Source organism: Bombina bombina, chromosome 2, assembly GCF_027579735.1.
Source record: "Bombina bombina isolate aBomBom1 chromosome 2, aBomBom1.pri, whole genome shotgun sequence".
Taxonomy (NCBI): Eukaryota; Metazoa; Chordata; class Amphibia; order Anura; family Bombinatoridae; genus Bombina; species Bombina bombina.
In genome coordinates, this window is record NC_069500.1 from 419723913 (window position 1) to 419749537 (window position 25625).

Sequence of the window (25625 nt, forward strand, 5' to 3'; positions counted from 1 at the left end):
ACTTAATGAAAATATTTTTAATAAGAAAAGTTATTGTGCTACTTTATACAATAGGATCCATGAAAAAGTCGACAGTGGCAGGTGAATTGTACGTTGTCAAAAGGAGGGCCGGTTGCCGTAACTGGCAGTTTTACCGTTTGAGTGTATGATTCTAATATTATGTCTGTCTTTCTGTACACAAGTGGCTTGTAAGTTATTATTACATGTTTCTAAATTCTCTTTGATGTTTCCTGGTCCATCTTTATTTTAGAGGATACATACATGAGCAATTTAACTTTGAGCGGAGTCATAGCTCTATAACGTGTGAGTAAGATATATACCACTTACCAGCTGCATTTCCTTGCAAGACTTCACTATTTGCTTTTTGCCTTCTTTTAAAGGGATAGGAACGTTTAACTTGCATGATTCAAATAGAGCATGTAATTTTAAGACCCTTTTAAATTCACTTATATTTTCAAATGTGCTTTGTTCTCTTGTTATCTCTTATTGAAAATAAATATGCACATAACCTACACAAGTGGGAGCTAGCTGCTGATTGGTGCCTGCACACTTTTGTCTTTTGTGATTGGCTAGCTAGATGTTTTCAGCAAGCTGCCAGTAGTGCAATGCTGTTCCTTCAGCAAAGGATAAGAAGATAATGATGCAAATTTGATAATAGAAGTAAATTGGAAAGTTGTTTAAAATTGTAGGTTGTATCCAAATCACGATAGAAAATGTTGGGGTTTCCCGTCCCTTTAAGGACTGCCATTCCCAAAAGAACCTGGGTCTTTATATCCTTAAACTAGTGCTGCATCATAATTTTTATTATTTACAAGTTAACACATTATTTTTTTCTTTATACAATAAGTAGGATCACAATATCTCTAGATAACACTGCTCAAATGGCTGTAGCTTTTGGGGAACGTTTTTGTTTACTAGTGTAATTCACGTTAACAGTTTTACAACAGCTGTTTCGACCTGATCTTGTGAACCCAGGATGTACCAAGCTTGCTCCTCACCTTCAGTGCTGGCCCCTTGTCGCTTGCTCTCTCACTTGCTCTCTTCCCTTCCAGCCCAAGCTGAACAAACAACTCCAGCAAGTTCATTAGCAGCTCGTCCACAAGTTGCTCTTCCTGTATGTTGGCTGCAATATTTGCCAATGCATTTATAACCGCCAGTGAGCAGTGCCTGGTGAGAGATAGATTGTCAAAGCAAACCATAAACAAATTGGAAAAAAAGATTATAAACAACAATTTAGAAAGCAAGTTTACTAGCTCTGCTTCATTTACATTTTCCAAGTAAGATATTATTTATCTATATTTCCCTCCTTATGACAAAACGTCCTGTTTTCTTACATATCAGCAGGCCACTCCACAAACAAGGAATAAATGACAGCTTGGTAAAATAAAGTTAGATGTTTAGCTTAAAGGGACATTATACACTCAAAAAAATATGGGCTATTTAAATAAAGCACTCAAAGAAGATAAAGTTTGTAATTGACATGTATTATCAATTTTGCTTCTAAAGTGCCTAAAAATTATGATAAAGTTTATATTGCTCTGACTATATTTGAATACGTCCGTAATACCCACTAGCTACAGACAAAGGATTTTTTCCTCAGTCCCTAGCTAGTCCTTACAGCCAGCCCCCCATGCTGTGTAATGTGCAATCCCCTCACCTCTCACTTTACAAACACAGTAATCACAACAGTATGTATGGTAAATAGAATGTACTGCATATGCCAGTACTAAGCAGTTTATTATATATATATATATATAAAATATCTCATTTACATAACATATATTCCAGCCAACCACCCACAGTTGTCCATCCCTCAAACAAGGCAGTAAAACGTTGGCATCAAGTACTCTAATTAGAAATAAAAATGAAGCAAAGATTCAATAGCGAGCAGCGGTCTACCTTCAGTGCCGCTGACCCGCTGTCAATTACAATCAGAACCGGAGTGAGAGGACAGACAGTCACTGGAGCGGCAGTCTATAAGTGTGATAGACTGCGTAGCAGCATAAAGGAGCAAGCAGCGTCTGCCTTCACTGATTATGCAGCTGAGCCTGTCACACCGGGTGTAAGTGGTGGGGGGTGCTATGTTGAGAACGCCAGCTACATACAGAGACCGGAGGTGCTGCTATCTACAATGGAGTTTTTTTTCCATACTATTGTACTAATAGGGCTAAACTTCCAGAGTGGTTGTAAAGACAAGCTGGATCGGTGATGTCTGTAACAGGTCAAGTGGAAGTTTAGCCCTATTAGTACAATAGTATGGAAAAAAAACTCCATTGTAGATAGCAGCACCTCAGTCTCTGTATGTAGCTGGCGTTCTCAACATAGCACCCCCCACGGCCCACCACTTACACCCAGTGTGACAGGCTCAGCTGCATAATCAGTGAAGGCAGACGCTGCTTGCTCCTTTATGCTGCTACGCGGTCTATTACACTTATAGACTGCCGCTCCAGTGACTGTCTGTCCTCTCACTCCGGTTCTGATTGTAATTGACAGCGGGTCAGCGGCACTGAAGGTAGACCGCTGCTCGCTATTGAATCTTTGCTTCATTTTTATTTCTAATTAGAGTACTTGATGCCAACGTTTTACTGCCTTGTTTGAGGGATGGACAACTGTGGATGGTTGGCAGGAATATATGTTATGTAAATGAGATTTTTATATATATATATATATATATATATATATTATATATATATATATATATATATATATATATATATATATATATTAAACTGCTTAGTACTGGCATATGCAGTACATTCTATTTACCATACATACTGTTGTGATTACTGTGTTTGTAAAGTGAGAGGTGAGGGGATTGCACATTACACAGCATGGGGGCTGGCTGTAAGGACTAGCTAGGGACTGAGGAAAAAATCCTTTGTCTGTAGCTAGTGGGTATTACGGACGTATTCAAATATAGTCAGAGCAATATAAACTTTATCATAATTTTTAGGCACTTTAGAAGCAAAATTGATAATACATGTCAATTACAAACTTTATCTTCTTGAGTGCTTTATTTAAATAGCCCATATTTTTTTGAGTGTATAATGTCCCTTTAACTTACACCTATGCATTTCTCTGCAAGAACCATGTTACATGATTTATATCTTATGTTGTTTATGTTCTGATGGTAACACATTTACTTGTTAAAGGGACAGTCTAGGCCAAAATAAACTTTCATGATTCAGATAGAGCATGTAATTTTAAACAATTTTCCAATTTACTTTTATCACCAATTTTGCTTTGTTTTCTTGGTATTCCTAGTTGAAAGCTTAACCTAGCAGGTTCATAAGCTAGTTTCTTAGACCTTGAAGGCCACCTCTTTTCAGAATGCATTTTAACCGTTTTTTCACCACTAGAGGATGTTAGTTCACGTATTTCATATAGATAACACTGTGCTCGTGCACGTGAAGTTATCTGGAGCAGGCACTGATTGGCTAAACTGAAAGTCTGTCAAAAGAACTGAAATAAAGGGGCAGTTTGCAGAGGCTTAGATACAAGATAATCACAGAGGTTAAAAGTATATTAATATAACTGTGTTGGTTATGAAAAACTGGGGAATGGGTAATAAAGGGATTATCTATCTTTTAAAACAATAAAAATTCTAGTGTAGATTGTCCCTTTAACAAACAACCTGTTATGTGAACCCTGCCACTATTAATTCATATAAGAATACTGTAAATCTTACGTTTACATAATACCTGTGACTCAATTTTATCTGGAAATTATTCTCTTTATTGTTTTTAAAGTTCATTAATCCCTTAACAACTGAGGACGTGCAGGGTACGTCCTCAGAAAAAAGGCAGTTAATGCCTGAGAACGTACCCTGCACGTCCTCAGTGTGGAAAGCAGCTGGAAGCGATCCTGCTCGCTTCCAGATGCTTTCCGGTTATTGCAGTGATGCCTCGATATGGAGGGATCCTGCAATAACCTTTTTAAGTCATCCGGTGCAGAGAGAGCCACTCTGTGGCCCTCTCTGCACCGGGGATCGGTGGCTCCCTGCGTTGGTGGGTGGGAGCCGGACCGGGAGGCGGCCATCGATGGCCCTGTTGATGTGAAGGGGGGCGGGATCGTGGGCGGGGGTGGCTGGGGGCGCTCACGGGCGCGCGTGCACGGGAGGGTGGGGGCGGGCGCGTGCACGGGGAGGGAGCGGGTGGGAACCGCTACACTACAGAAAATGTGGAAATAAAAAATATAAAAAAAAATGTCAAAATAAAAAAAAAAAAAACGATCAGCAAGGTGGTGGGGGTTTGTCTGTGTGTGTGTGGGGGGGGGGGGGAGAAGCTACACTACAGAAAAAAAAAACAAACAAAAAAAAAGCACTTTTTATTGTAAACTGGGTACTGGCAGACAGCTGCCAGTACCCAAGATGGCCCCCAATAAGGCAGAGGGGAGGGTTAGAGAGCGGTTTTGGGGGGGATCAGGGAGGTTGGGGGCTAAGGGGGGGATCCTACACAGTAGCATATGTAAATATGCTAAAAAAAATTCATTTTTTTTTAAAACCCTTTTATTTTAGTACTGGCAGACTTTCTGCCAGTACTTAAGATGGCAGGGACAATTGTGGGGTGGGGTAGGGAAGGGAGCTGTTTGGGAGGGATCAGGGGGTGGGATGTGTCAGATGGGAGGCTGATCTCTACACTAAAGCTAAAATTAACCCTGCAAGCTCACTACAAACTCCCTAATTAACCCTTTCACTGCTAGCCATAATACACGTGTGAGGCGCAACAGGATTTAGTGGCCTTCTAATTACCAGAAAGCAACGCCAAAGTCATATATGTCTGCTATTTCTGAACAAAGGGGATCCCAGACAAGCATTTACAACCATTTGTGCCATAATTGCACAAGCTGTTTGTAAATGATTTCAGTGAGAAACCTAAAATTGTGAAACATTTTACGGTTTTTTTTAATTTGATCGCATTTGGCGGTGAAATGGTGGCATGAAATATACCAAAATGTGCCTAGATCAATACTTGGGGTTGTCTACTACACTACACTAAAGCTAAAATTAACCCTACAAGCTCCCTAAAAGCACCCTAATTAACCCCTTAACTGCTGGGCATGATACACTTGTGGTGCGCAGTGGCATTTAGCGGCCTTCTAATTACCAAAAAGCAACGCCAAAGCCATATATGTGTGCTATTTCTGAACAAAGGGGATCCCAGAGAAGAATTTACAACCATTTATGCCATAATTGCACAAGTTGTTTGTAAATAATTTCAGTGAGAAATCGAAAGTTTGTGAAAAAATTTGTGAAAAAGTGAACGATTTTTTGTATTTGATCGCATTTGGCGGTGAAATGGTGGTATGAAATATACCAAAATTGGCCTAGATCAATACTTTGGGATGTCTACTAAAAAAAAATATATACATGTCAAGGGATATTCAGGGATTCCTGAAAGATATCAGTGTTCTAATGTAACTAGCGCTAATTTGGAAAAAAATGGTTTGGAAATAGCAAAGTGCTACTTGTATTTATGGCCCTATAACTTGCAAAAAAAGCAAAGAACATGTAAACATTGGGTATTTCTAAACTCAGGACAAAATTTTGAAACTATTTAGCATGGGTGTTTTTTGGTGGTTTTAGATATGTAACAGATTTTGGGGGTCAAAGTTAGAAAAAGTGTGTTTTTTTCCATTTTTTCCTCATATTTTATTATTTTTTTTATAGTAAATTATAAGATATGATGAAAATAATGGTATCTTTAGAAAGTCCATTTAATGGCGAGAAAAACGGTATATAATATGTGTGGGTACAGTAAATGAGTAAGAAGAAAATTACAGCTAAACACAAACACCCGCAAAAATGTAAAAAATAGCCTTGGTCCCAAACGGACAGAAAATGGAAAAGTGCTGTGGTCATTAAGGGGTTAAATTTTCAATAACGTATTTAAATTTAAAAAAAAATATATATTAAACTTTCATGATTCAGAAAGAGCACACAATTTTAAGAATTTTTCAAATTTAGTTCCATTAAATACATTTTTTCACACCTTTTTTATATGCACAGATTTTGATGCACCAAATGCTACTGAGCAAGTTCATACAGTATACAAATACTTGTTTATATGATTGGCTGATGTGTGTCACATGGTACAGAGGGCTGGCAAATGGGAGAAAGAAAGAAAAAAATCTACTGCTTTTGTGAAATTCAGAGCAAGTGTTATTGCATTGTCTTTTTATTATGCACTTGTTTATTATGCAATTCTACTGTATTTAGTAGTCCTTATAATCTTCTGTTTTGAAAATATTCTTCTTTGCAAGGTAAACTTTGATGAATGAAAGCCCGGTTTTTAAAAACAAAATGTATGCTTATCTGATAAATTTATTTATTTCTTGACACGAGTCCACGGATCATCTAATTACTATTGGGAATATCACTCCTGCCCAGCAGGATGCGGCAAAGAGCACTACAGCAAAGCTGTTAAATATAACCTCCCTTCCCTCCAACCCCAGTCATTCGACTGAAGCAAAGGAGAGAAAGGAAGCAACAAGGTGCAGAGGTGTAAAATACCAACAACATGTCCAAAGAACAGGGCGGGCCGTGGACTCATCGTGTCAAGAAAGAAATACATTTATCAGGTAAGCATAAATTTTGTTTTCTTTCTAATGACACGATGAGTCCACGGATCTAATTACACGCACCACATCCAGATTGTGCAAAAGCCGTTCCTTTTGAGAACAAGGATTAGGAGACAAGGAAGGAACCACAATCTCCTGATGTAATGTTCCGGTCTGAAACTACTTTAGGGAGAAACCCTTACTTAGTACGCAAAACCACCTTATCCGAATGAAAATATGGTAAGGAGACTCACACTGTAATGCCGAGAGCTCCGACACGCTACAAGCAGATAAAATAGTAACAAGAACAAAACTTTCCAAGATAACCTTAAGATCTAAGGAATGCATAGGCTCAAACTGAGCCCCTGGAAGAACCTTAAAGGGACAGTCAAGTCCAAAAAAAAAAACTTTAAAATAGGGCATGTCATTTTAAACAAGTTTTCCAATTTACTTTTATCACCAATTTTGCTTTGTTCTCTTGGTATTCTTAATTAAAAGCTAAACCTAGGAGATTCATATGCTATTTTTCTTAGACCTTGAAGGCCGCCTCTAATCTTAATGCATTTTGATAGTTTTTTCACCACTAGAGGGCATTAGTTCACGTGTTTCCATATAGATAACATTGAGCTCATGCACGTGAATTTACCATGGAGACAGTTCTGATTGGCTAAAATGCAAGTCTGTCAAAAGAACTGAAATAAGGGGTCAGTCTGCTGAGACTTAGATACAAGGTAATTACAGAGGTAAAACATGTAGAATTATAACTGTGTTCGTTATGCAAACTAGGGAATTGGTAATTAAGGGATTATCTATCTTTTAAAACAACAAATATTCTGGTGTTGACTGTACCTTTAAGAACTATATTAAGACTCCAGGAGGAGTAACTGGCTTGAACACAGGCCTGATCCCTGACCAAGCTTGACAAACGACTGCACGTCTGGGACGATCCGCCAGACGTTAATGTAACAAAACAGACAATAAGAAACAAAGCATCCTCCACGGAAATCTTCTATAAACAACTTTTATTATTCATCAGCCGATTAAAACAGGTAAGATGGCAGCAACCATGCACACAAAGAGCTGTTGTGGCACTAATGGCTTACGCGTTTCGGCAGTGAGCCCGTAGTCATAGCCTGCAGTGCTTTAAATAATCATACACAGTGTCCCATTGGACAGTTAAAATGTAAGAACTACATCTGTATCCTAGTCTATTTAATGCCCTAGCCAAATACACTTAAACACAATTATAACATTAAAAACATAGCCACAGTCTGAAGAATTGTACATAGATAATAGAAGAACATAATGCAGCATAGGGAATACTAATCCCCTGACATAACGGTACCCGGATGGAAAGGAAGCAATATTTATGTTACAAAATATGCATGCAAAAACAAAAACAAGTTGTTCACATACCAGGGGTTGTACCCCATTGGTGAATACCTAAGAAAAGATAATGCCACAGTAATTTAGCAATTAGTAGCATCCTACTACATAATATTTTGCTGCATAATACACATAGTGTGTGACTACAGACAATTAATATGTTGGCAGAGGAAAAGTTTAGAAGAACCCATAATGAGCTACTGATTAACTCATAATCTAAGATCTCAAATGACTATTTCCAGAAATTCATATTAATATCGTATTTTGAGTTGAGGCCATTAGGGATCCTGGTCCCCAATGTAAAAATCCAAAAGGATTCTCTCAACTCTAAAATGCGATCAATGGAGCCACCCCTTTTGGGCTTTACAATTTATTCAATGGCACACCACGAAAAGGTGGCAAGATACCACCATGTAGTACCCCAAAAAGTTGTACAACTGGGGTGGTAGACTTAGCCACCTTAAAAGAAGAGAGATGTTCTCTAATTCTAGTGTTCATGTCCCTTGAAGTGAGCCCAAACATATTTGACTTTGCATTGTGTACCATTCTAGCATGTGAAATAACATATTTAAAAGTGCAATTCCAGACAAGATCTAATGCTATACGTTTTCCCAGTGAAGTAGCTAGAGAACATATTAGTGATCTTTCACATAATCGCAGGGTTACCATTTTGCATGGCCACATTTGTACATGCCCTGATGTTTCAACCATGAACTGGCGTTCCTATCTTTTGCAGGCAACATGGTAGGAGTTATAATTGATCCTAGTGTTGGACCCCCTCTGTAGGAACATCTAAGACCCCCTTATCTCGGTGTCTACCAATTTATTCGTCTGCTTTAAGAATTGAAAATTGTTTGCGAACAATAGAGCATATCTGGGTATATTGGCTACTATGTGTGGTCCAAAAGGTGACTCCTTCAAAGCGATTTCTATTGGTACCATTGGCCGATTGTTTTTCTAGGAGACTTTCCCTTGATCTGGTTTGCACTGATTGTTTTTCTTTCCATACAGCTTTATACGGATATTTCCTTTGTTTCAGTCTAGCCTCCAGATCAGTGGCAATTTCTCTCTGAAATCATATTTTTCCCAAGCAATTACGTTTGAGTCAGATAAGCTCTCCTTTTGCTATGGCCTGGGGAACATGTCCTGGGATGGCAACTGGTACCATGCAATATGGAGTTACCAGAAATTGGCTTCCTATAAGCCTTGGTTTTAACTGTACCATTAGATTGCCCTACTAGAGGTCAGGTGAAGGTAATTAACTAGATTCCACCTCAATTCAAATGTGAACTCCAAAACCCATCTGGTTAGTATTCAGACATACAAAAATCTCTAACTTCTGACTGAGAGCCTGTCCAAATTAAACAACAAATCGTCTATGTACCTCTTATACAGAGATACATAGCGACGAAGGAATTACTATCCAGAAAATGTGGAAAACTCCCAATATCCCAGGAATAAATTGGCATACGATGGGGCGAACTTCCACAATTTTTGGAGATAGTATACCCCCTCAAACATAAAATAATTATGAGTGAGGAGGAAACCCACAGCCTTAACAATGTATATTTTGAAATCTTCTGTGTATTCCAGAGAAATTTTCAAGAAAGAAGCAAACAGCTTCAAGACCCTTATCATGTGGTATACAAGAGTAAAGAGAGACTGCATCCACAGTTAACCACTGGATTCCATTGTCCAACCAACTTCTTTGGTTAGTTGTAAAACATGTTAGTAATCCCGTAGGTATGATGGCAATGAAATAACAGTGGCTGTAGGATGCAGTCTATCCATTCAGAAAGATTACAGAGTAATGATTCAACCCCACTCACTATAGGGCGTCCCCTTCACGTTAACATGCGACTTGTGACCACTTTAGGGAAGAGTGGCACAGGGGTATTTTAGGATGATCAGGTAGCAGGTATGACGCAGTTGCTACATCTAAAAACCCCCTGTTCCACACCCCTAATCCAGAATGTCCCCTAAGTTCAGAAGAAAAGATGGATGTGGGATCCCCCTAAGAGTGCAGTATTCATTGTTATTAATTAATGGTCTGAGGGCCTCGGTAACATAACAGTCACGGTCCATGACTACAGTCATGCCTCCTTTATCAGCCTTCCGTATAGTTAGACTAATTCTCCTTGAGCTCTTTAATGGCTATCATCTCTTTATGGCCTCAAGTTTTGTTTGTGTGGCATGTATGTACCTTTGAGAGCAACCAAATCCCTCTCAACTCTATTATAGAATGTTTCAATTGATGTTCCCACAAGCTTGAATGGTATAAAAAGTGGACCTATTTTTCAACAAGGACCTCTACCACAGTGGCCCTATTCCCCATCCTTTAGATTCAATCTGAAGTTGTTTGTAACGTAACACATCATATGAATGCTTGAAAGTAGTAGATTCAGAAATTAAGACAGGGTTGAGGTACAGGGCACCTGCTCAGAGGAATTAGCAGGATTAGCAAAATATTTTTTAAGAGTAACATTCCTCACAAATCTATTTAGATCTAATAAAGTTTGAAAAATATCAAACTGGTTAGAGGGAGAAAAAATACATCCTAAGCTTAAGATTTTCAACTGATCTTCAGTGAGACACACAGAAGAAAGATTAATAACATTGTCATGTATTGTGTTCATTTGTATTTTGATATGGGCTTCGCTGTTCTCAGTTGATATCTGGGCTGACCCTGCGATTTGTTGGAATTCATGTGAGTGGTCAGTGTACCCCTCCTTTCTGGTTGATCTGTTCCTGGGGAAAAACCTGTTCCATTAGGCTCTGATTAACTGAATGGTGGCTATGTGTGGATGCACTTTTGACTTGATAATTATAGTATCTTTAGGTCTAACAACTAGATGTTGTGAGTTACTATTCAGCACTGAGTGTGCTGGGTTACTGGTGGTAGAATATTAGAATGAGTTACACTATCATATGGAATAGATTCTTGGGTAGAATTTTTAGACATACTCTGTATACTATTAGAATTAGAACTGGGTGTTCCCCCTCTGCTTAAATCTCGTCAGTATTGTAGTCAGTGTCGCTACCTGAGAACGTGACATTCTTATTATTAGAGTTATTGTTGTTTCTATTCCTCTGTCCTCGTCTCCTCCTCCCAAGCCTAGGCTGTGTTTGTATAAGTGTACCCCTTTGTTGCTTATTCCATATATAAACTGTATTTGTGGAATAATCGCATTTGTCTCTTAGAAATTTAGTATGTTTAATTTCCATAATATTATATCTGCTAGTGGCTAAAATACCTCTCAAAATACTGTCATATTTGGCAAATTCGGTAGCTGTACTGCATTTGTTTAGCTCTGCCTGTAATTCTGCTATCTCCCTCTTCACTTGATCTAATTGCTTGGTTTTAAATTGAATCAATAGCAACATTAAACTAAGAGAGCATTCTGTCAACACATCATTCCAAAGTTCCACAAAGTCCTTGTCATTGCAGTCTACATCAAAAGTTGGAAATTTAAAAATACGTAGACCTCTAGGGACCATTCTCAAAGATTTATATTTTTCAAATGTCCCATTGTATTTTAGATTCCTTGACAAGTAAATTATCCATGTTCTCAAATAAAGTGCTTAGTGCCAAAACACTTTTGTCCTCTGAAAAGATAATGTCACAGTCTACAGAGTCAGCATTTCTTGCAGTATAAGGCATAAGTGAATAAATTTGTGAGGAATGTTACTCTTAAAAATTATTTTGCTAATCCTGCTAATTCCTCTGAGCAGGTGCCCTGTACCTCCACCCTGTCTTCATTTCAATCTGAATCTACTACTTTCACGCATTCATATGATGTTGTTATGTTACAACAACTTCAGATTGAATCTAAAGATGGGGAAGAGGGCCACTGTGGTAGAGGTCCCTTGTTGAAAAATAGGTCCACTTTTTATCCCATTCAAGCTCGTGGGAACATCATTGAAACGTTCTATAATAGAGTTGAGAGGGATTTGATTGCTCTCAAAGGTACATACATGCCACACAAACAAAACTTGAGCCATAAAGAGATGATAGCCATTAAAGAGCTCAAGGAGAATCAGTCTATAACTATACGGAAGGCTGATAAAGGAGGCATGACTGTAGTCATGGACCGTGACTGTTATGTTACCGAGGCCCTCAGACAATTAATTAATAACAATGAATACTGCACTCTTAGAGGGGATCCCACATCCATCTTTGCTTCTGAACTTAGGGACATTCTGGATGAGGGTGTGGAACAGGGGTTTTTAGATGTAGCAACTGCGTCATAACTGCTACCTGATCATCCTAAAATACCCCTGTTCCACCTCTTTCCTAAAGTACACAAGTCGCTTGTTAACGTGAAGGGACGCCCTATAGTGAGTGGGGTTGAATCATTACTCTGTAACCTTTCTGAATGGATAGACTGCATCCTACAGCCGCTTGTTTTTCATTGCCATCATACCTACGGGATACTAAACATGTTTTACATCTAACCAAAGAAGTTGGTTGGACAATGGAATCCAAGTGGTTAACTGTGGATGCAGTCTCTCTTTACTCTTGTATACCACATGATAAGGGTCTTGAAGCTGTTTGCTTCTTTCTTGAAAATTTCTCTGAATACACAGAAGATTTCAAAATATACATTGTTAAGGCTGTGGGTTTCCTCCTCACTCATAATTATTTTATATTTGAGGGGGTATACTATCTCCAAAAATGTGGAACGGCGATGGGGGCGAAGTTCAACCCATCGTATGCCAATTTATTACTAGGATATTGGGAGTTTTTCCACATTTTTGGGTATAGTAATCCCTTTCGTCGCTATGTATCTCTGTATAAGAGGTACATAGACGATTTGTTATTTATTTGGACAGGCTCTCAGTCAGTAACTAGAGATTATTGTATGTATCTGAATACTAACCAGATGGGTTTGGAGTTCACATTTGAATTTGAGGTGGAATCTATTAATTACCTTGACCTGACTCTAGTAGGGCAATCTAATGGTACAGTTAAAACCAAGGCTTATAGGAAGCCAATTTCTGGTAACTCCATATTGCATGGTACCAGTTGCCATCCCAGACATGTTCCCCAGGCCATAGCAAAAGGAGAGCTTATCTGACTCAAACGTAATTGCTTGGAAAATAACGATTTTAGAGAACTTGCCACTGATCTGGAGGCTAGACTGAAACAAAGGAAATATCCGTATAAAGCTGTATGGAAAGCAAAACAATCAGTGCAAACCAGATCAAGGGAAAGTCTCCTAGAAAACAATCGGCCCAATGGTACCAATAGAAATTGCTTTGAAGGAGTCACCTTTGTGACCACACATAGTAGCCAATATACCCAAATATGCTCTATTGTTCGCAAACATTTTCAAATTCTTAAAGCAGACGATAAATTGGTAGATACCGTAGATAAGGGACTTAGATGTTCCTACAAGAGGGGTCCAACACTAGGATCAATTCCATCTCCTACCATGTTGCCTGCAAAAGATAGGAACGCCAGTTCATGGTTGAAACATCAGGGCATGTACAAATGTGGCCATGCAAAACGTAAACCCTGCGATTATGTGAAAATCACTAATATGTTCTCTAGCTACGTCACTGGGAAAACCTATAGCATTAGATCTTGTCTGAATTGCACTTTTAAATATGTTATTTACTTGCTAGAATGTACACAATGCAAAGTCCAATATGTTGGGCTCACTTCAAGGGACGTGAACACTAGAATTAGAGAACATCTCTTTTCTTTTAAGGTGGCTAAGTCTACCACCCCAGTTGTACAACATTTTGGGGTACTACATGGTGGTAATCTTGCCACCTTTTCGTGGTGTGCCATTGAAAAAATTGTAAAGCCCAAAAGGGGTGGCTCCATTGATCGCATTTTTGAGTTGAGAGAAGCCTTTTGGATTTTTACATTGGGGACCAGGATCCCTAATGGCCTCAACTCAAAATACGATATTATGAATTTCTGAAAATAGTCATTTGTGATCTTAGATTATGAGTTAATCAGTAGCTCATTATGGGTTCTTCTAAACTTTTCCTCTGCCAATATATTAATTGTCTGTACAGGGAGTGCAGAATTATTAGGCAAGTTGTATTTTTGAGGATTAATTTTATTATTGAACAACAACCATGTTCTCAATGAACCCAAAAAACTCATTAATATCAAAGCTGAATAGTTTTGGAAGTAGTTTTTAGTTTGTTTTTAGTTATAGCTATTTTAGGGGGATATCTGTGTGTGCAGGTGACTATTACTGTGCATAATTATTAGGCAACTTAACAAAAACAAATATATACCCATTTCAATTATTTATTTTTACTAGTGAAACCAATATAACATCTCAACATTCACAAATATACATTTCTGACATTCAAAAACAAAACAAAAACAAATCAGTGACCAATATAGCCACCTTTCTTTGCAAGGACACTCAAAAGCCTGCCATCCATGGATTCTGTCAGTGTTTTGATCTGTTCACCATCAACATTGCGTGCAGCAGCAACCACAGCCTCCCAGACACTGTTCAGAGAGGTGTACTGTTTTCCCTCCTTGTAAATCTCACATTTGATGATGGACCACAGGTTCTCAATGGGGTTCAGATCAGGTGAACAAGGAGGCCATGTCATTAGATTTTCTTCTTTTATACCCTTTCTTGCCAGCCACGCTGTGGAGTACTTGGACGCGTGTGATGGAGCATTGTCCTGCATGAAAATCATGTTTTTCTTGAAGGATGCAGACTTCTTCCTGTACCACTGCTTGAAGAAGGTGTCTTCCAGAAACTGGCAGTAGGACTGGGAGTTGAGCTTGACTCCATCCTCAAGCCGAAAGGGCCCCACAAGCTCATCTTTGATGATACCAGCCCAAACCAGTACTCCACCTCCACCTTGCTGGCGTCTGAGTCGGACTGGAGCTCACTGCCCTTTACCAATCCAGCCACGGGCCCATCCATCTGGCCCATCAAGACTCACTCTCATTTCATCAGTCCATAAAACCTTAGAAAAATCAGTCTTGAGATATTTCTTGGCCCAGTCTTGACGTTTCAGCTTGTGTGTCTTGTTCAGTGGTGGTCGTCTTTCAGCCTTTCTTACCTTGGCCATGTCTCTGAGTATTGCACACCTTGTGCTTTTGGGCACTCCAGTGATGTTGCAGCTCTGAAATATGGCCAAACTGGTGGCAAGTGGCATCTTGGCAGCTGCACGCTTGACTTTTCTCAGTTCATGGGCAGTTATTTTGCGCCTTGGTTTTTCCACACGCTTCTTGCGACCCTGTTGACTATTTTGAATAAAACGCTTGATTGTTCGATGATCACGCTTCAGAAGCTTTGCAATTTTAAGAGTGCTGCATCCCTCTGCAAGATATCTCACTATTTTTGACTTTTCTGAGCCTGTCAAGTCCTTCTTTTGACCCATTTTGCCAAAGGAAAGGAAGTTGCCTAATAATTATGCACACCTGATATAGGGTGTTGATGTCATTAGACCACACCCCTTCTCATTACAGAGATGCACATCACCTAATATGCTTAATTGGTAGTAGGCTTTCGAGCCTATACAGCTTGGAGTAAGACAACATGCATAAAGAGGATGATGTGGTCAAAATACTCATTTGCCTAATAATTCTGCACTCCCTGTAGTCAAACACTATGTGTATTATGCAGCAAAATATTATGCAGTAGGATGCTACTAATTCCTAAATTACTGTGCATTATCTTTTCTTAGGTATTCACCAATGGGGTACAGCCCCTGGTATGTGAACAACTTGTTTTGTTTTTGCATGCATATTTTGTAACATAAATATTGCTCCTTTCCATCCGGGTACCTTTATGTCAGATGATTAGTATTCCCTATGCTACATTAAGTTCTCATATTATCTATTATCTATGTACAATTCTTCAGATTGTGGCTATGTTTTTAATGTTATAATTGTGTTTAAGTGTATTTGCTAGGGAATTAAGTAGACTAGGATACAGATGGATATGTATGGGTTAATTTTGCACTCAGAGTAGGGGGTGCAGTTCTTACATTTTAACTGTCCAATGGGACACTGTGTATGATTATTTAAACCGGTGTGACACCAGGAACTGCAGGCTATGACTACGGCTCACTGGCGAAACGCGTAAGCCATTAGTGCCACAACAGCTCTTTGTGTGCATGTTGCTGCCCTCTACCTGTTTTAATCGCTGTGAATAATAAAAGTTGTTTCTAGAAGATTCCGTGAATGCTTTGTTTCTTATTGAATGCTTTACCAGCTCAACCGCGGACTTCGGCTGTGGGGAGGTGTGAGCCGCAACTAGGAAAGCCATTGGAGGAACAGACTTGATGACGAGGAAAGCAGGTGTGACCCGATGACGTCGGAGGTACGCAGATGATCCACGAGGACGCCGAGCCATGCCGGTAAAGATAGGGGAGCACTTGGAGAGGAATACTGATATACCCGTGCACTGCAAGTTTCATTAAAGTCCGGTAAGATTGGCCTTTGGGCTAGTGGATCAATTTTGCTTTGGTATTACCCCCCTAGGAACCCTGTTTAACAGATTGTGTGAATTGACATTCTCTGGCATAATGCTCCTACCTGGTTGAAATTGATTGTTATAAGGCTCTTGAACAGATTTATGATCCCAAGTATTCTTTGTATATGTGTTTACAAAATAGACAATGCAGATATTTGACCCCTTAGGAAACTTGCCGATAAACCCTTCTCCAAACCTTCTTGGAGAAATGACAGAATTCTAGGAATCCTAACTCTACTCCAAGAGTAGCCCTTGGATTCACACCAATATAGATATTTACGCCATATCTTATGGTAAATTTTTCTAGTCACAGGTTTACAAGCCTGAATCATGGTCTCAATGACCGATTCCGAAAATTCACTCTTGGATAAAATTAAGCGTTCAATCTCCAAGCAGTCAACTTCAGAGAAACTAGATTTGGATGAAGGAAGGGCCCTTGAAGTAGAAGGTCCTTCCTCAACGGAAGTCTCCAAGGTGGAAGAGATGACATGTCCACCAGGTCTGCATACCAAATCCTGCGAGGCCACGCCGGTGTAATGAGGATCACCAACGCCCTCTCCTGCTTGATTTGAGCAATGACCCGAGGTAGAAGAGCGAACGGAGGAAATAGGTATGCGAGACTGAAATTCCAAGGTACCACCAGAGCGTCTATCAGTACAGCCTGAGGGTCCATTGACCTCGACCCGTACCTCGGAAGCTTGGCATTCTGCCGAGATGCCATGAGATCCAATTTCGGCTGACCCCACTTGAGAATCGGTCTGGAAAACACTTCCAGATGGAGCTCCCCGCTCGTGAAAGGTCTACCTCCTCAAGAAGTTTGCCTCCCAGTTGTCCACTCCTGGGAAGTGGATCGCCGTCAGACAGCAATTGTGGGTCTCTGCCCACTGAATGATCTTGGCTACCTCTGTCATGGCCAAGGAACTCTGAGTTCCTCCCTGATGGTTGATGTAAGCCACTGAAGTTATATTGTCTGACTGGAGCCTGATGAACCAGGCCGAGGTTAACTGAGGCCAGGCCAAAAGAGCATTGAAGATTGCTCTCAGCTCCAGAATGTTTATGGGTAGAACAGACTCCGAACGAGTCCATGTTCCCTGAGCCTTTAGAGAGCCCCAGACTGCTCCCCATCCAAAAAGGCTGGTGTCTGTTGTCACAATTACCCAAGAGGGTCTGCGAAAGCAGGTTCCCTGGGAGAGATGATCCTGAGACAACCACCAAAGAAGAGAATCCCTTGTCTCCTGCTCCAGCTGTAATCACGGAGACAGATCCGCATAATCTCCGTTCCACTGACTGAGCATGCTTGACTGCAGAGGTCTAAGGTGGAAACGGGCGAATGGGATGATGTCCATTGCCGCTACCATCAGACCGATTACCTCCATGCACTGAGCCACTGATGGCCGAGGAGAGGACTGAAGCGCTAGGCAAGAATGAAAAATCTTTGATTTCCTGACTTCGGTCAGAAAAATTTTCATCGATAAGGAATATATTATGGTTCCCAAGAAAATTACCCTTGTATTTGGAACTAAGGAACTCTTTTCCAAATTTACCTTCCAACAGTGAGATCGCTGGAAAGATAACAACATTTCCGTGTGAGATCTTGCTTGATGAAAGGATGGCGCCTGAACCAGAATGTCGTCCAGATAAGGCGCCACCGCAATGCCCCGCAATCGGAGCACCGCCAACAGGGATCCTAGAACCTTTGAGAAAATTCTGGGAGCTGTGGCAAGGCCGTATGGAAGAGCCACGAACTGGAAGCGTTTGTCTAGAAATGCAAACCTTAGAAACTTGTGATGGTCCCTGTGGATGGGACCATCCACCCTAAATCTACTGTTGTTATAAATGCACCCTCTTGGACCAAAGGAAGAACGGAACGAATAGTTTCCATCTTGAAGGACAGCACTTTGAGGAATTAGTTTAGACCCTTGAGATCTAAAATTGGTCTGAAGGTTCCCTCCTTTTTGGGAACCACGAACAGATTGGAATAGAACCCCAGACCCCGTTCCTGCATCGGAACAGGAACTATCACTCCCAGGTCGGAAGGACCCGAACACAGTGTAAGAACGCCTCTCTTTTTGTCTGGTCTACAGATAATCTTGAGAGCAGAAAAATGCCCCTGGGAGGAAAGCCTTGAACTCTAGTTTGTATCCCTGGGACACGATGTCCACGCCCAAGGATCCTGAACATCTCGAACCCTGAGTGAAGAAGGAAAGCTGCCCCCACAAGATCCGGTCCCAGATCGGGGGCAGGCCCTTCATGCTGCTTTTGATTCAATATCAGGCTTTTTGGATTGTTTTCCCTTGTTCCGAAACAGATTGGACCTCCATGAAGGCTTGAACTGCTCCTGCTTGGAAGAGGGAGTGGAAAGATTTCTCTTGAAATTTCGAAAGGAACGAAAATTACTTTTGTTTATTTCTCTTATCCTGAGGGAGGAAATGGCCCTTTCCTCCTGTAATGTCAGAAATTATTTCCGTCAAACCCGGCCCAAACAAGGCCTTTCATTGTAAGGAATCGCCAAAAGTTCAGACATATGACACATCCGCAGACCAAGATTTTAACCATAAAGTTCTGCAGGCCAGTACGACAAAACCAGAAATCCATCAGTGATAAAGGAGTTGGCCAACTTAAGGGCCTTTATCCTATCCTGGATTTCTTCAGGGGGGAGTGTCTGTCCGAATAGAATCAGACAACGCATCAAACCAGTATGCTGCCGCACTAGTGACAGTAGCAATACAAACCGCAGGTTGCCATTGTAAACCCTGGTGTACATACATTTTCTTGAGTAACCCCTCTAACTTCTTATCCATAGGATCCTTAAAGGAACAACTATCCTTATGGGAATAGTTGTTCTCTTGGCTAGCTTCCACTTTGGGTACCGTCTGCCAAGGCTACTTGATAGAGTCTGCTATAGGAAACATCTTTTTAAATATAGAGGATGGAGAAAAAGGGATACCCGGTCTTGCTCATTCCTTAGCAATAATCTCTGTAGCCCTATCTGGTACAGGAAATACCTCCACCATGGAGGGCACGTCAAAGTACTTGTTTAGTTTACTAGACTTCTTAGGATTGACTACGACAGTGTCAGAGTTGTCCAGGGTAGCTAAAACCTCCTTAAGTAACAAACGGAGGTGTTCAAGCTTAAACCTGATGGAACTTCAGTATCAGTTAAAGGTATTACACCGAGTCTGATATTTCACCCTCAGATGCTACTGAAGTATCTTCCTCTTCAGGATTTTGGGAAGAAACATTCGGAATAGCCACTACTGTGTCAGCAACCTTATTCACAGATTGATTACATTTCCTCTTGCGCTTTCCCTGCAGCATGGGAAAAAGCAGACAATGCATCAGATAACGCTGATGACATTAGAGAAGCGATGTCTTGCAAGGTAACTCTAGGTGGATAATAGAGGAAGCGCAGGGCACTGGCTGTATGGACGCTAAATTTTGGGACATATGAGGAGAAAGCTGTGGCATATCTTGAACATTGTCAGAAGACTCCTGAACAGTATCCGCCTTAGACAATACAATACAGAAAGGAACAGAAAGGGATTGGTGGTTCTACATTAGCATCAAAACATAAAGAACATGTAACATCTTGCAGGATTTCTTGGTCCATCTTTATTCACCAATAAACAGACAAAATTGATATTTTTATTTAGAAAATAGCCCCCCCAAAAAAAAGTTACTGTCTCTTTAAATTTTAAACGAAAAAATAACTGCTTTATTTTTCTGTCATTTGAAATAAACAATGGCCCCCAAAATAACACCTCACAACTCTACACCTCAGCTTAGTCCTGCTGAGGTGCTTACCTGCCTGCCTACTAACGAAGTATGACTTCTAGTTGATCCGGACTCAAATGTTTTAACAATTACGGTCCATAACCGCAACGCTGCTTAATCTGTGACGCAGCTGATTTCCAATGCGGAACACAGGAAGTGACAAGGGCCAGAAAAAAAGGCGCAATAGGAACTGCCGTAATCTAACTCTGCCCATCGTGGGCATAACCACATGAAACTCCCGATCGGCTAAATGTATTATCACAGCCGTCGGGTAAAGTTAAAAAACATACACCACCATCACTGAGCCAGATTCTCCTTGTCCCAGTGCCTGCTCTGCTGCCCTTAATAAACATTCCCCTATCATAGGTGAATGTGACTTGTCCCCAAATTTTTAAATGTGAAAGTATCTATCTTTTCTGTCCCAGAAAAAATTAAAGTTAGCACTTACCTTAAGACTTCTGCCAGCAGCACGGCAGCTCACTAGGTTTGAGAGGCCAGTTCCCTCACATGGACCTGTGGATAGAAACAAAGACTGAGTAACCTTACTCAGGCTTGTACGGTTAGGGCAGCATTAATACATGGGAGGCAGTGAGAATATGTCCCACAAGTTCCATTGCTTTAAAGCCACCACTGCTCTACTGAAGAGACTGATATGGACTACGGCTACACCCTAGAACAAAACAGCACAGTCTTGCACTGCTGAAAAAATAATAAAATCTTGCTTGAAGAATCTTTCCTAACACCTAACTTTACCACTTCCTTGCTCTAACGTAGGCAAAGAGAATGACTCGGGTTGGAGGGAAGGGAGGTGATATTTAACAGCTTTGCTGTGGTGCTCTTTGCCGCCTCCTGCTGGGTAGGAGTGATATTCCCAATAGTAATTAGATGATTTGTGGACTCATCGTGTCATTAGAAAGAAATACTATTAAAAACAGGGGCACCATCATTCATCAAAGTTTAGAAAGCAGCCGTTTTGTTTAAAAACTTACCTTTCTTCTTATCACAGCCAGAGCAGCTTCCCCCACCCGGAGATCCTCTCTTCACATGTCAGCAACGACTAATCCGGCTTCCTCCAATCACAGCATGGCTTCAGGCAATGACTCCCCTGGGGGGAAAGCCATGATTACAGGAAGCCGGATTAGTCATTGCTAACGTGTGTAAAGAGAGGATCTCCGGGTGGGGGAAGCTGCTCTGGCTGTGAAAAGAACAAAGGTAAGTTTTTAAAAAATGGCTGCTTTCTAAACTTTGATGAATGAAAGTGCCACCGTTTTTAATAGTAATTTTAAAAACCAGGCTTTCATTCATCAAAGTTTACCTTCACTTTAAAGGAATACTAAGCACAGTAGAATTGTACAGTTGACAAGCACACAACAAATAGAAAATACAATAAAACTTGTTTTGAATTTGAAATGAGCAGTAGAATATTTTCTGTCATATTTCCAATTTTGCCTCCCCCTGTATCATATGACAGCAATCAGCCAAATTCTAAAATATATATACTTTTATACATTGCACTTTTCCACATGCTTAGTAGAAGCTGGAGCGTCAGAAAATGTGCAGATAAAAAGAATGTGCACATTTTCATAATAGAAGTATTGCATGCGTTATCTGAATCATTAAATTTTAATTTTGACTTCAGGGGTTCTCTAAGTCAAACTAAATACATCTCCAATGGTATTATTCTGGGGTTTTTTTGCATCGAAGAATCTCGGTATTACCTGTATCCATGATCTTTATAATCCTTTGTGGCAGAGTATACCACGGAGCTGGCTTTCACACTGATCTGCTGAAAAAGATTCCACACCTCCTGGTAGATATATTGCTGCAAAGAACATTTAAAATAACTCATTATTGTAGTTACAAAAAACAGCTGAAAATTAAATGGCAACTTAGAAATGGAAAGCCTGTAATCTGCTCATTGAATATAAACTGATAATACCCTACTACAATTTTTAGGTGACACAATGCCTTTTGTATTGGAGAGATCTGCAACACATCCCCTTTTTATCAAGACACTTATTAAACCTCAAATACACATACTTTCCCATTTTGTTTGAATTTTAAGATTACAACTGTAATCGCTTAATATAAGAAATGGAAACCACTGTTTGTGAATTTATACAGAGCAAGTCTAGTTCAAGTTCTTCTACACTAGCTAAAAATAAATTGTACACATCATATTGGCACATAAGCTATTCCCATTTTTGGATTCTAGTAGCGAAAAGCCCAGAATGAGATTAGTGACATTGTGCATCTGATTGTCTTTTGTAATGGCAATTTTAATTGGGAATCCTCATCCATATTTCATATTTTCTCGTCTCACTACCTCAGTAATTGGGGAAAACAATCTCCTTTGCTGAAGAGTATGTTGAGAAAGGTCCTGTAACATTTGAACATCAGAAAATCTCTCAGAGAGGGAAGCTTGCGAAAAGCCGCCTGTAAGATCCGATCCTTAAGGCTATAGCTGTGAAAACAGACTATAACATCTCTTGGTTTATCTGAAGAGAGTGATCTTGGCTAAGAGCACCGTGGCATCTCTCCAGAGTATTGGGTGACATATCGAATGATCCAAGCAGTTCCTTGAAGAGATCTGAAAGAAAGTCCTGTAAATCAGGGGGTAACACAGATTCAGGAATGCCTCTAAAGCGTATGTTACTTCTTCTAGACCTATCTTCCAAGTCAGCTAATTTGAATTCTAGCTGAGTGATCTGGTCAGATAAAGATTCAGAATATGATAGGAGACTAGTATGGTCGGTGGTAAAATCGTCATGTTTGCGTTCTAGAGTGTCCATGCACTCACCAATCTCTGAGATATCCTTACGCAGCTCAGCTGAACTGTGGTGAATTTCCTGTGTTATGGATAGGGTTTGAGCAGAAAGCATCTTCTGCATAGTAGATTCCGTGATATACCTTGGGAAAGCCACACATAAGGTAATACTGGACCGAGGGTCTTCATATTGTGAGTCTTGATCGACTTGGCTGGAGGCCGACTGAGTAGATCCCTGATGTTTAGGGAGAGAAAAATGATCCCAGACCGTTTTCTTAATTTGGCCTTGGGCTTTGGATTGTCTCCTGGCGGTGTGAGGCATTGTCCCCAAAGGGTTTTAAACTCAACCAGGAAAATAACAGTGACACACTCTGTAATAGCAAACAGGCATCGATTCAGAATGAACAGGTTTATAAGAATTAAAACATTGAGTTACATGCTGGAAGACAAACATACATTGTACCCTAATGTGATAGTGCTGCTAGGCTAGGTCAACCACTCAACCACGCTGTCCTGCTTACCACATCGGATGAGACAATAGCCTCACTAAGAGCCTGAGAAGGCTAATTAGAATGTAAGGTCCAATATGAGAGCAGTGCAGCGCAGGACACTGATAATGAATGAGTTAATATACACCAAGGTAAATGTAAGAGGCAAAACCAGGTAGAGAAGAGAATACCAGAGTAATTCAGAGCACTTACAAGGTTATCTTAAGGACTTGACCCCCACCTCAGGGAAGAGGGGATACGACCCAAAGGAAGGGGAAAAGGAAAGGGGAAGTGACCTACCCCAGACAAGCTGGGCAGGGAGCGGGGATGCAGGGGACATGTTTTACAGCAAATGTATGGCCAGGAGACAAATCAAGACTCAACAGAAACGGCACACTTAGAAAGAAGTTACTTGCAGAGAAAAAAGATACACAGTGCATTATATAATGATTGAAAAATGAGATTAAAAGTAAAAACGCTGTACAGACAATGATATATAGCAATTTACTCATGGAGAGTCCTCTAAAAGCTAGCAATAATGCTTCTTTTAATATTTTTATAAGTCCAAAACTTTCTGCTGTCTTGAGTCCACACTGTACAACAGGGGGTATTTTAATGTCCAGATCCATATGGCAACTTATATTAGATTTCACTTTGCAGTGGGGGTTTTCTTATAGATTGTGCCCTTAACTATATTACAATAGTAAAGGGGCAATCTGCCTAAAGCACCACAGAAGTTGAAAAGAATAATAATAAAAAAACACCCTCTCTTGCCCTATCTTAAATCTTGTGCAGTACATCAGGAAGGTCAAGTAGCTGTATGCGGATCGATGCACTTCTTAGAGAGAAGTGGCTACTTGATGCAGTGTGGAGAGTTAAATATATTTACTTGAGATGATTATGTACCCCCTCAGGGCAGGTGAATTTAACCGGCTTCTAGAAATTTACTGGATCTCCTGACAATGTGTATAAAGTGTATAGATTAGATCTCCACCCAGAAGACCAAGGAGTGGCGTTTTACTTTGTGCAGATATAAACGGGCCCAAGCCTGTGTCCTCCGGTCACTTCAGGGAGGAACAGATCTAGATAAAAGCTTGCTAGGGCAGATCAGGTCTCTTTTACTCTGAGATGCTGATTAGGTTCTGCGCCCGGGGTACGTGAGGCAGTTGGAGAAATCAAAATGAGGGCCGTTCGTGCCACTCCGCCTGCAGCAGTTCCACGCAGGACCCTCAGATGGATTGTAAGTAGAGTTTGTGCGGGTACACTAAATAATCAGCCGCCAATTCGCCACTGAGCCTCAGCGATCTAAAGGTGGGCTCGGTTTCGTTGCAACCGACAATCAGAGCCGATCGGGCTGCAGGAAAGCTTCTTGGTGCTCATAGCATAGCTCATAGCACTCACCACGACAGCAGAAGCAGTTGTGCCAGAGCGGAGCCCCGACCATCCAGAGCTGCTGTTAGGTAGTTGCGTAGAAAAACTTAGGTGTGAGGCTGCAAATACAATATAGGCTTCGATTATCCTTCCTGTAGGTTGGTTTCAAGGCAGTGTCCAGAAATGAGAAAACTCCAAAAAACACGATATTTAGGGCAATCAAGTTATGTAAATGTTATCTCAGGAGTCCAAGATAGTAAAACTTGACAAAAAAGTTAGGATTTCAGGTCTCTTAACTCAATCTTCTACTTATATTAATAGTATCAGTTAGTGTCGTGAACCAAGCCCCCAGACTAAAAAGAAAAAGAAAAGGTCTGTCAGGCATTCTGATAGAAGGGCTGTGTGGGGATTTGAACCTGTGGTTCTGTGCTTAACAACCTGTTGTTGCATGTTGAGCCACAGCCAGTCCTAGCAATAGCATGGAACTTAAAAGATCTGCTAAATAACTATTTGCCTTACTTGTAATTAATTACACCTGTGCAACACACAGGTGTTCTCAATTCTGGAATTACTCAGAACCAATCCTGTGCAAAACCTCCCTATTTAAGGATGGCTCTTAGACTGCATGTTGTCTTCACATTGGTTATGTTTTGTCACAAGTCAGAACCTGTTTCTGTACTTATTGAAGGAAGACCTTCACCCCCTGCACCTGTTTACAAGTTTGCTACCTGCTTTGTGCAATTCCAGCACATCAGTTATTTCCCAGGACAAAGACTTTACCTGCTACATGAGTTTACAAGTTTGTTCCCCTGT

At 40.5% G+C, this 25625-nt stretch overlaps 1 protein-coding gene across 1 annotated transcript in view; it reads right to left on the reverse strand.

The window, feature by feature from the left end:
• PI4KA (phosphatidylinositol 4-kinase alpha) overlaps positions 1-25625 on the reverse strand; it is a 442522-nt gene that overhangs the window by 350589 nt on the left and 66308 nt on the right. The window contains 2 exon segments of the mRNA XM_053701959.1: positions 999-1167; positions 21905-22008. Coding sequence (XP_053557934.1) covers positions 999-1167; positions 21905-22008 — 273 coding nt within the window.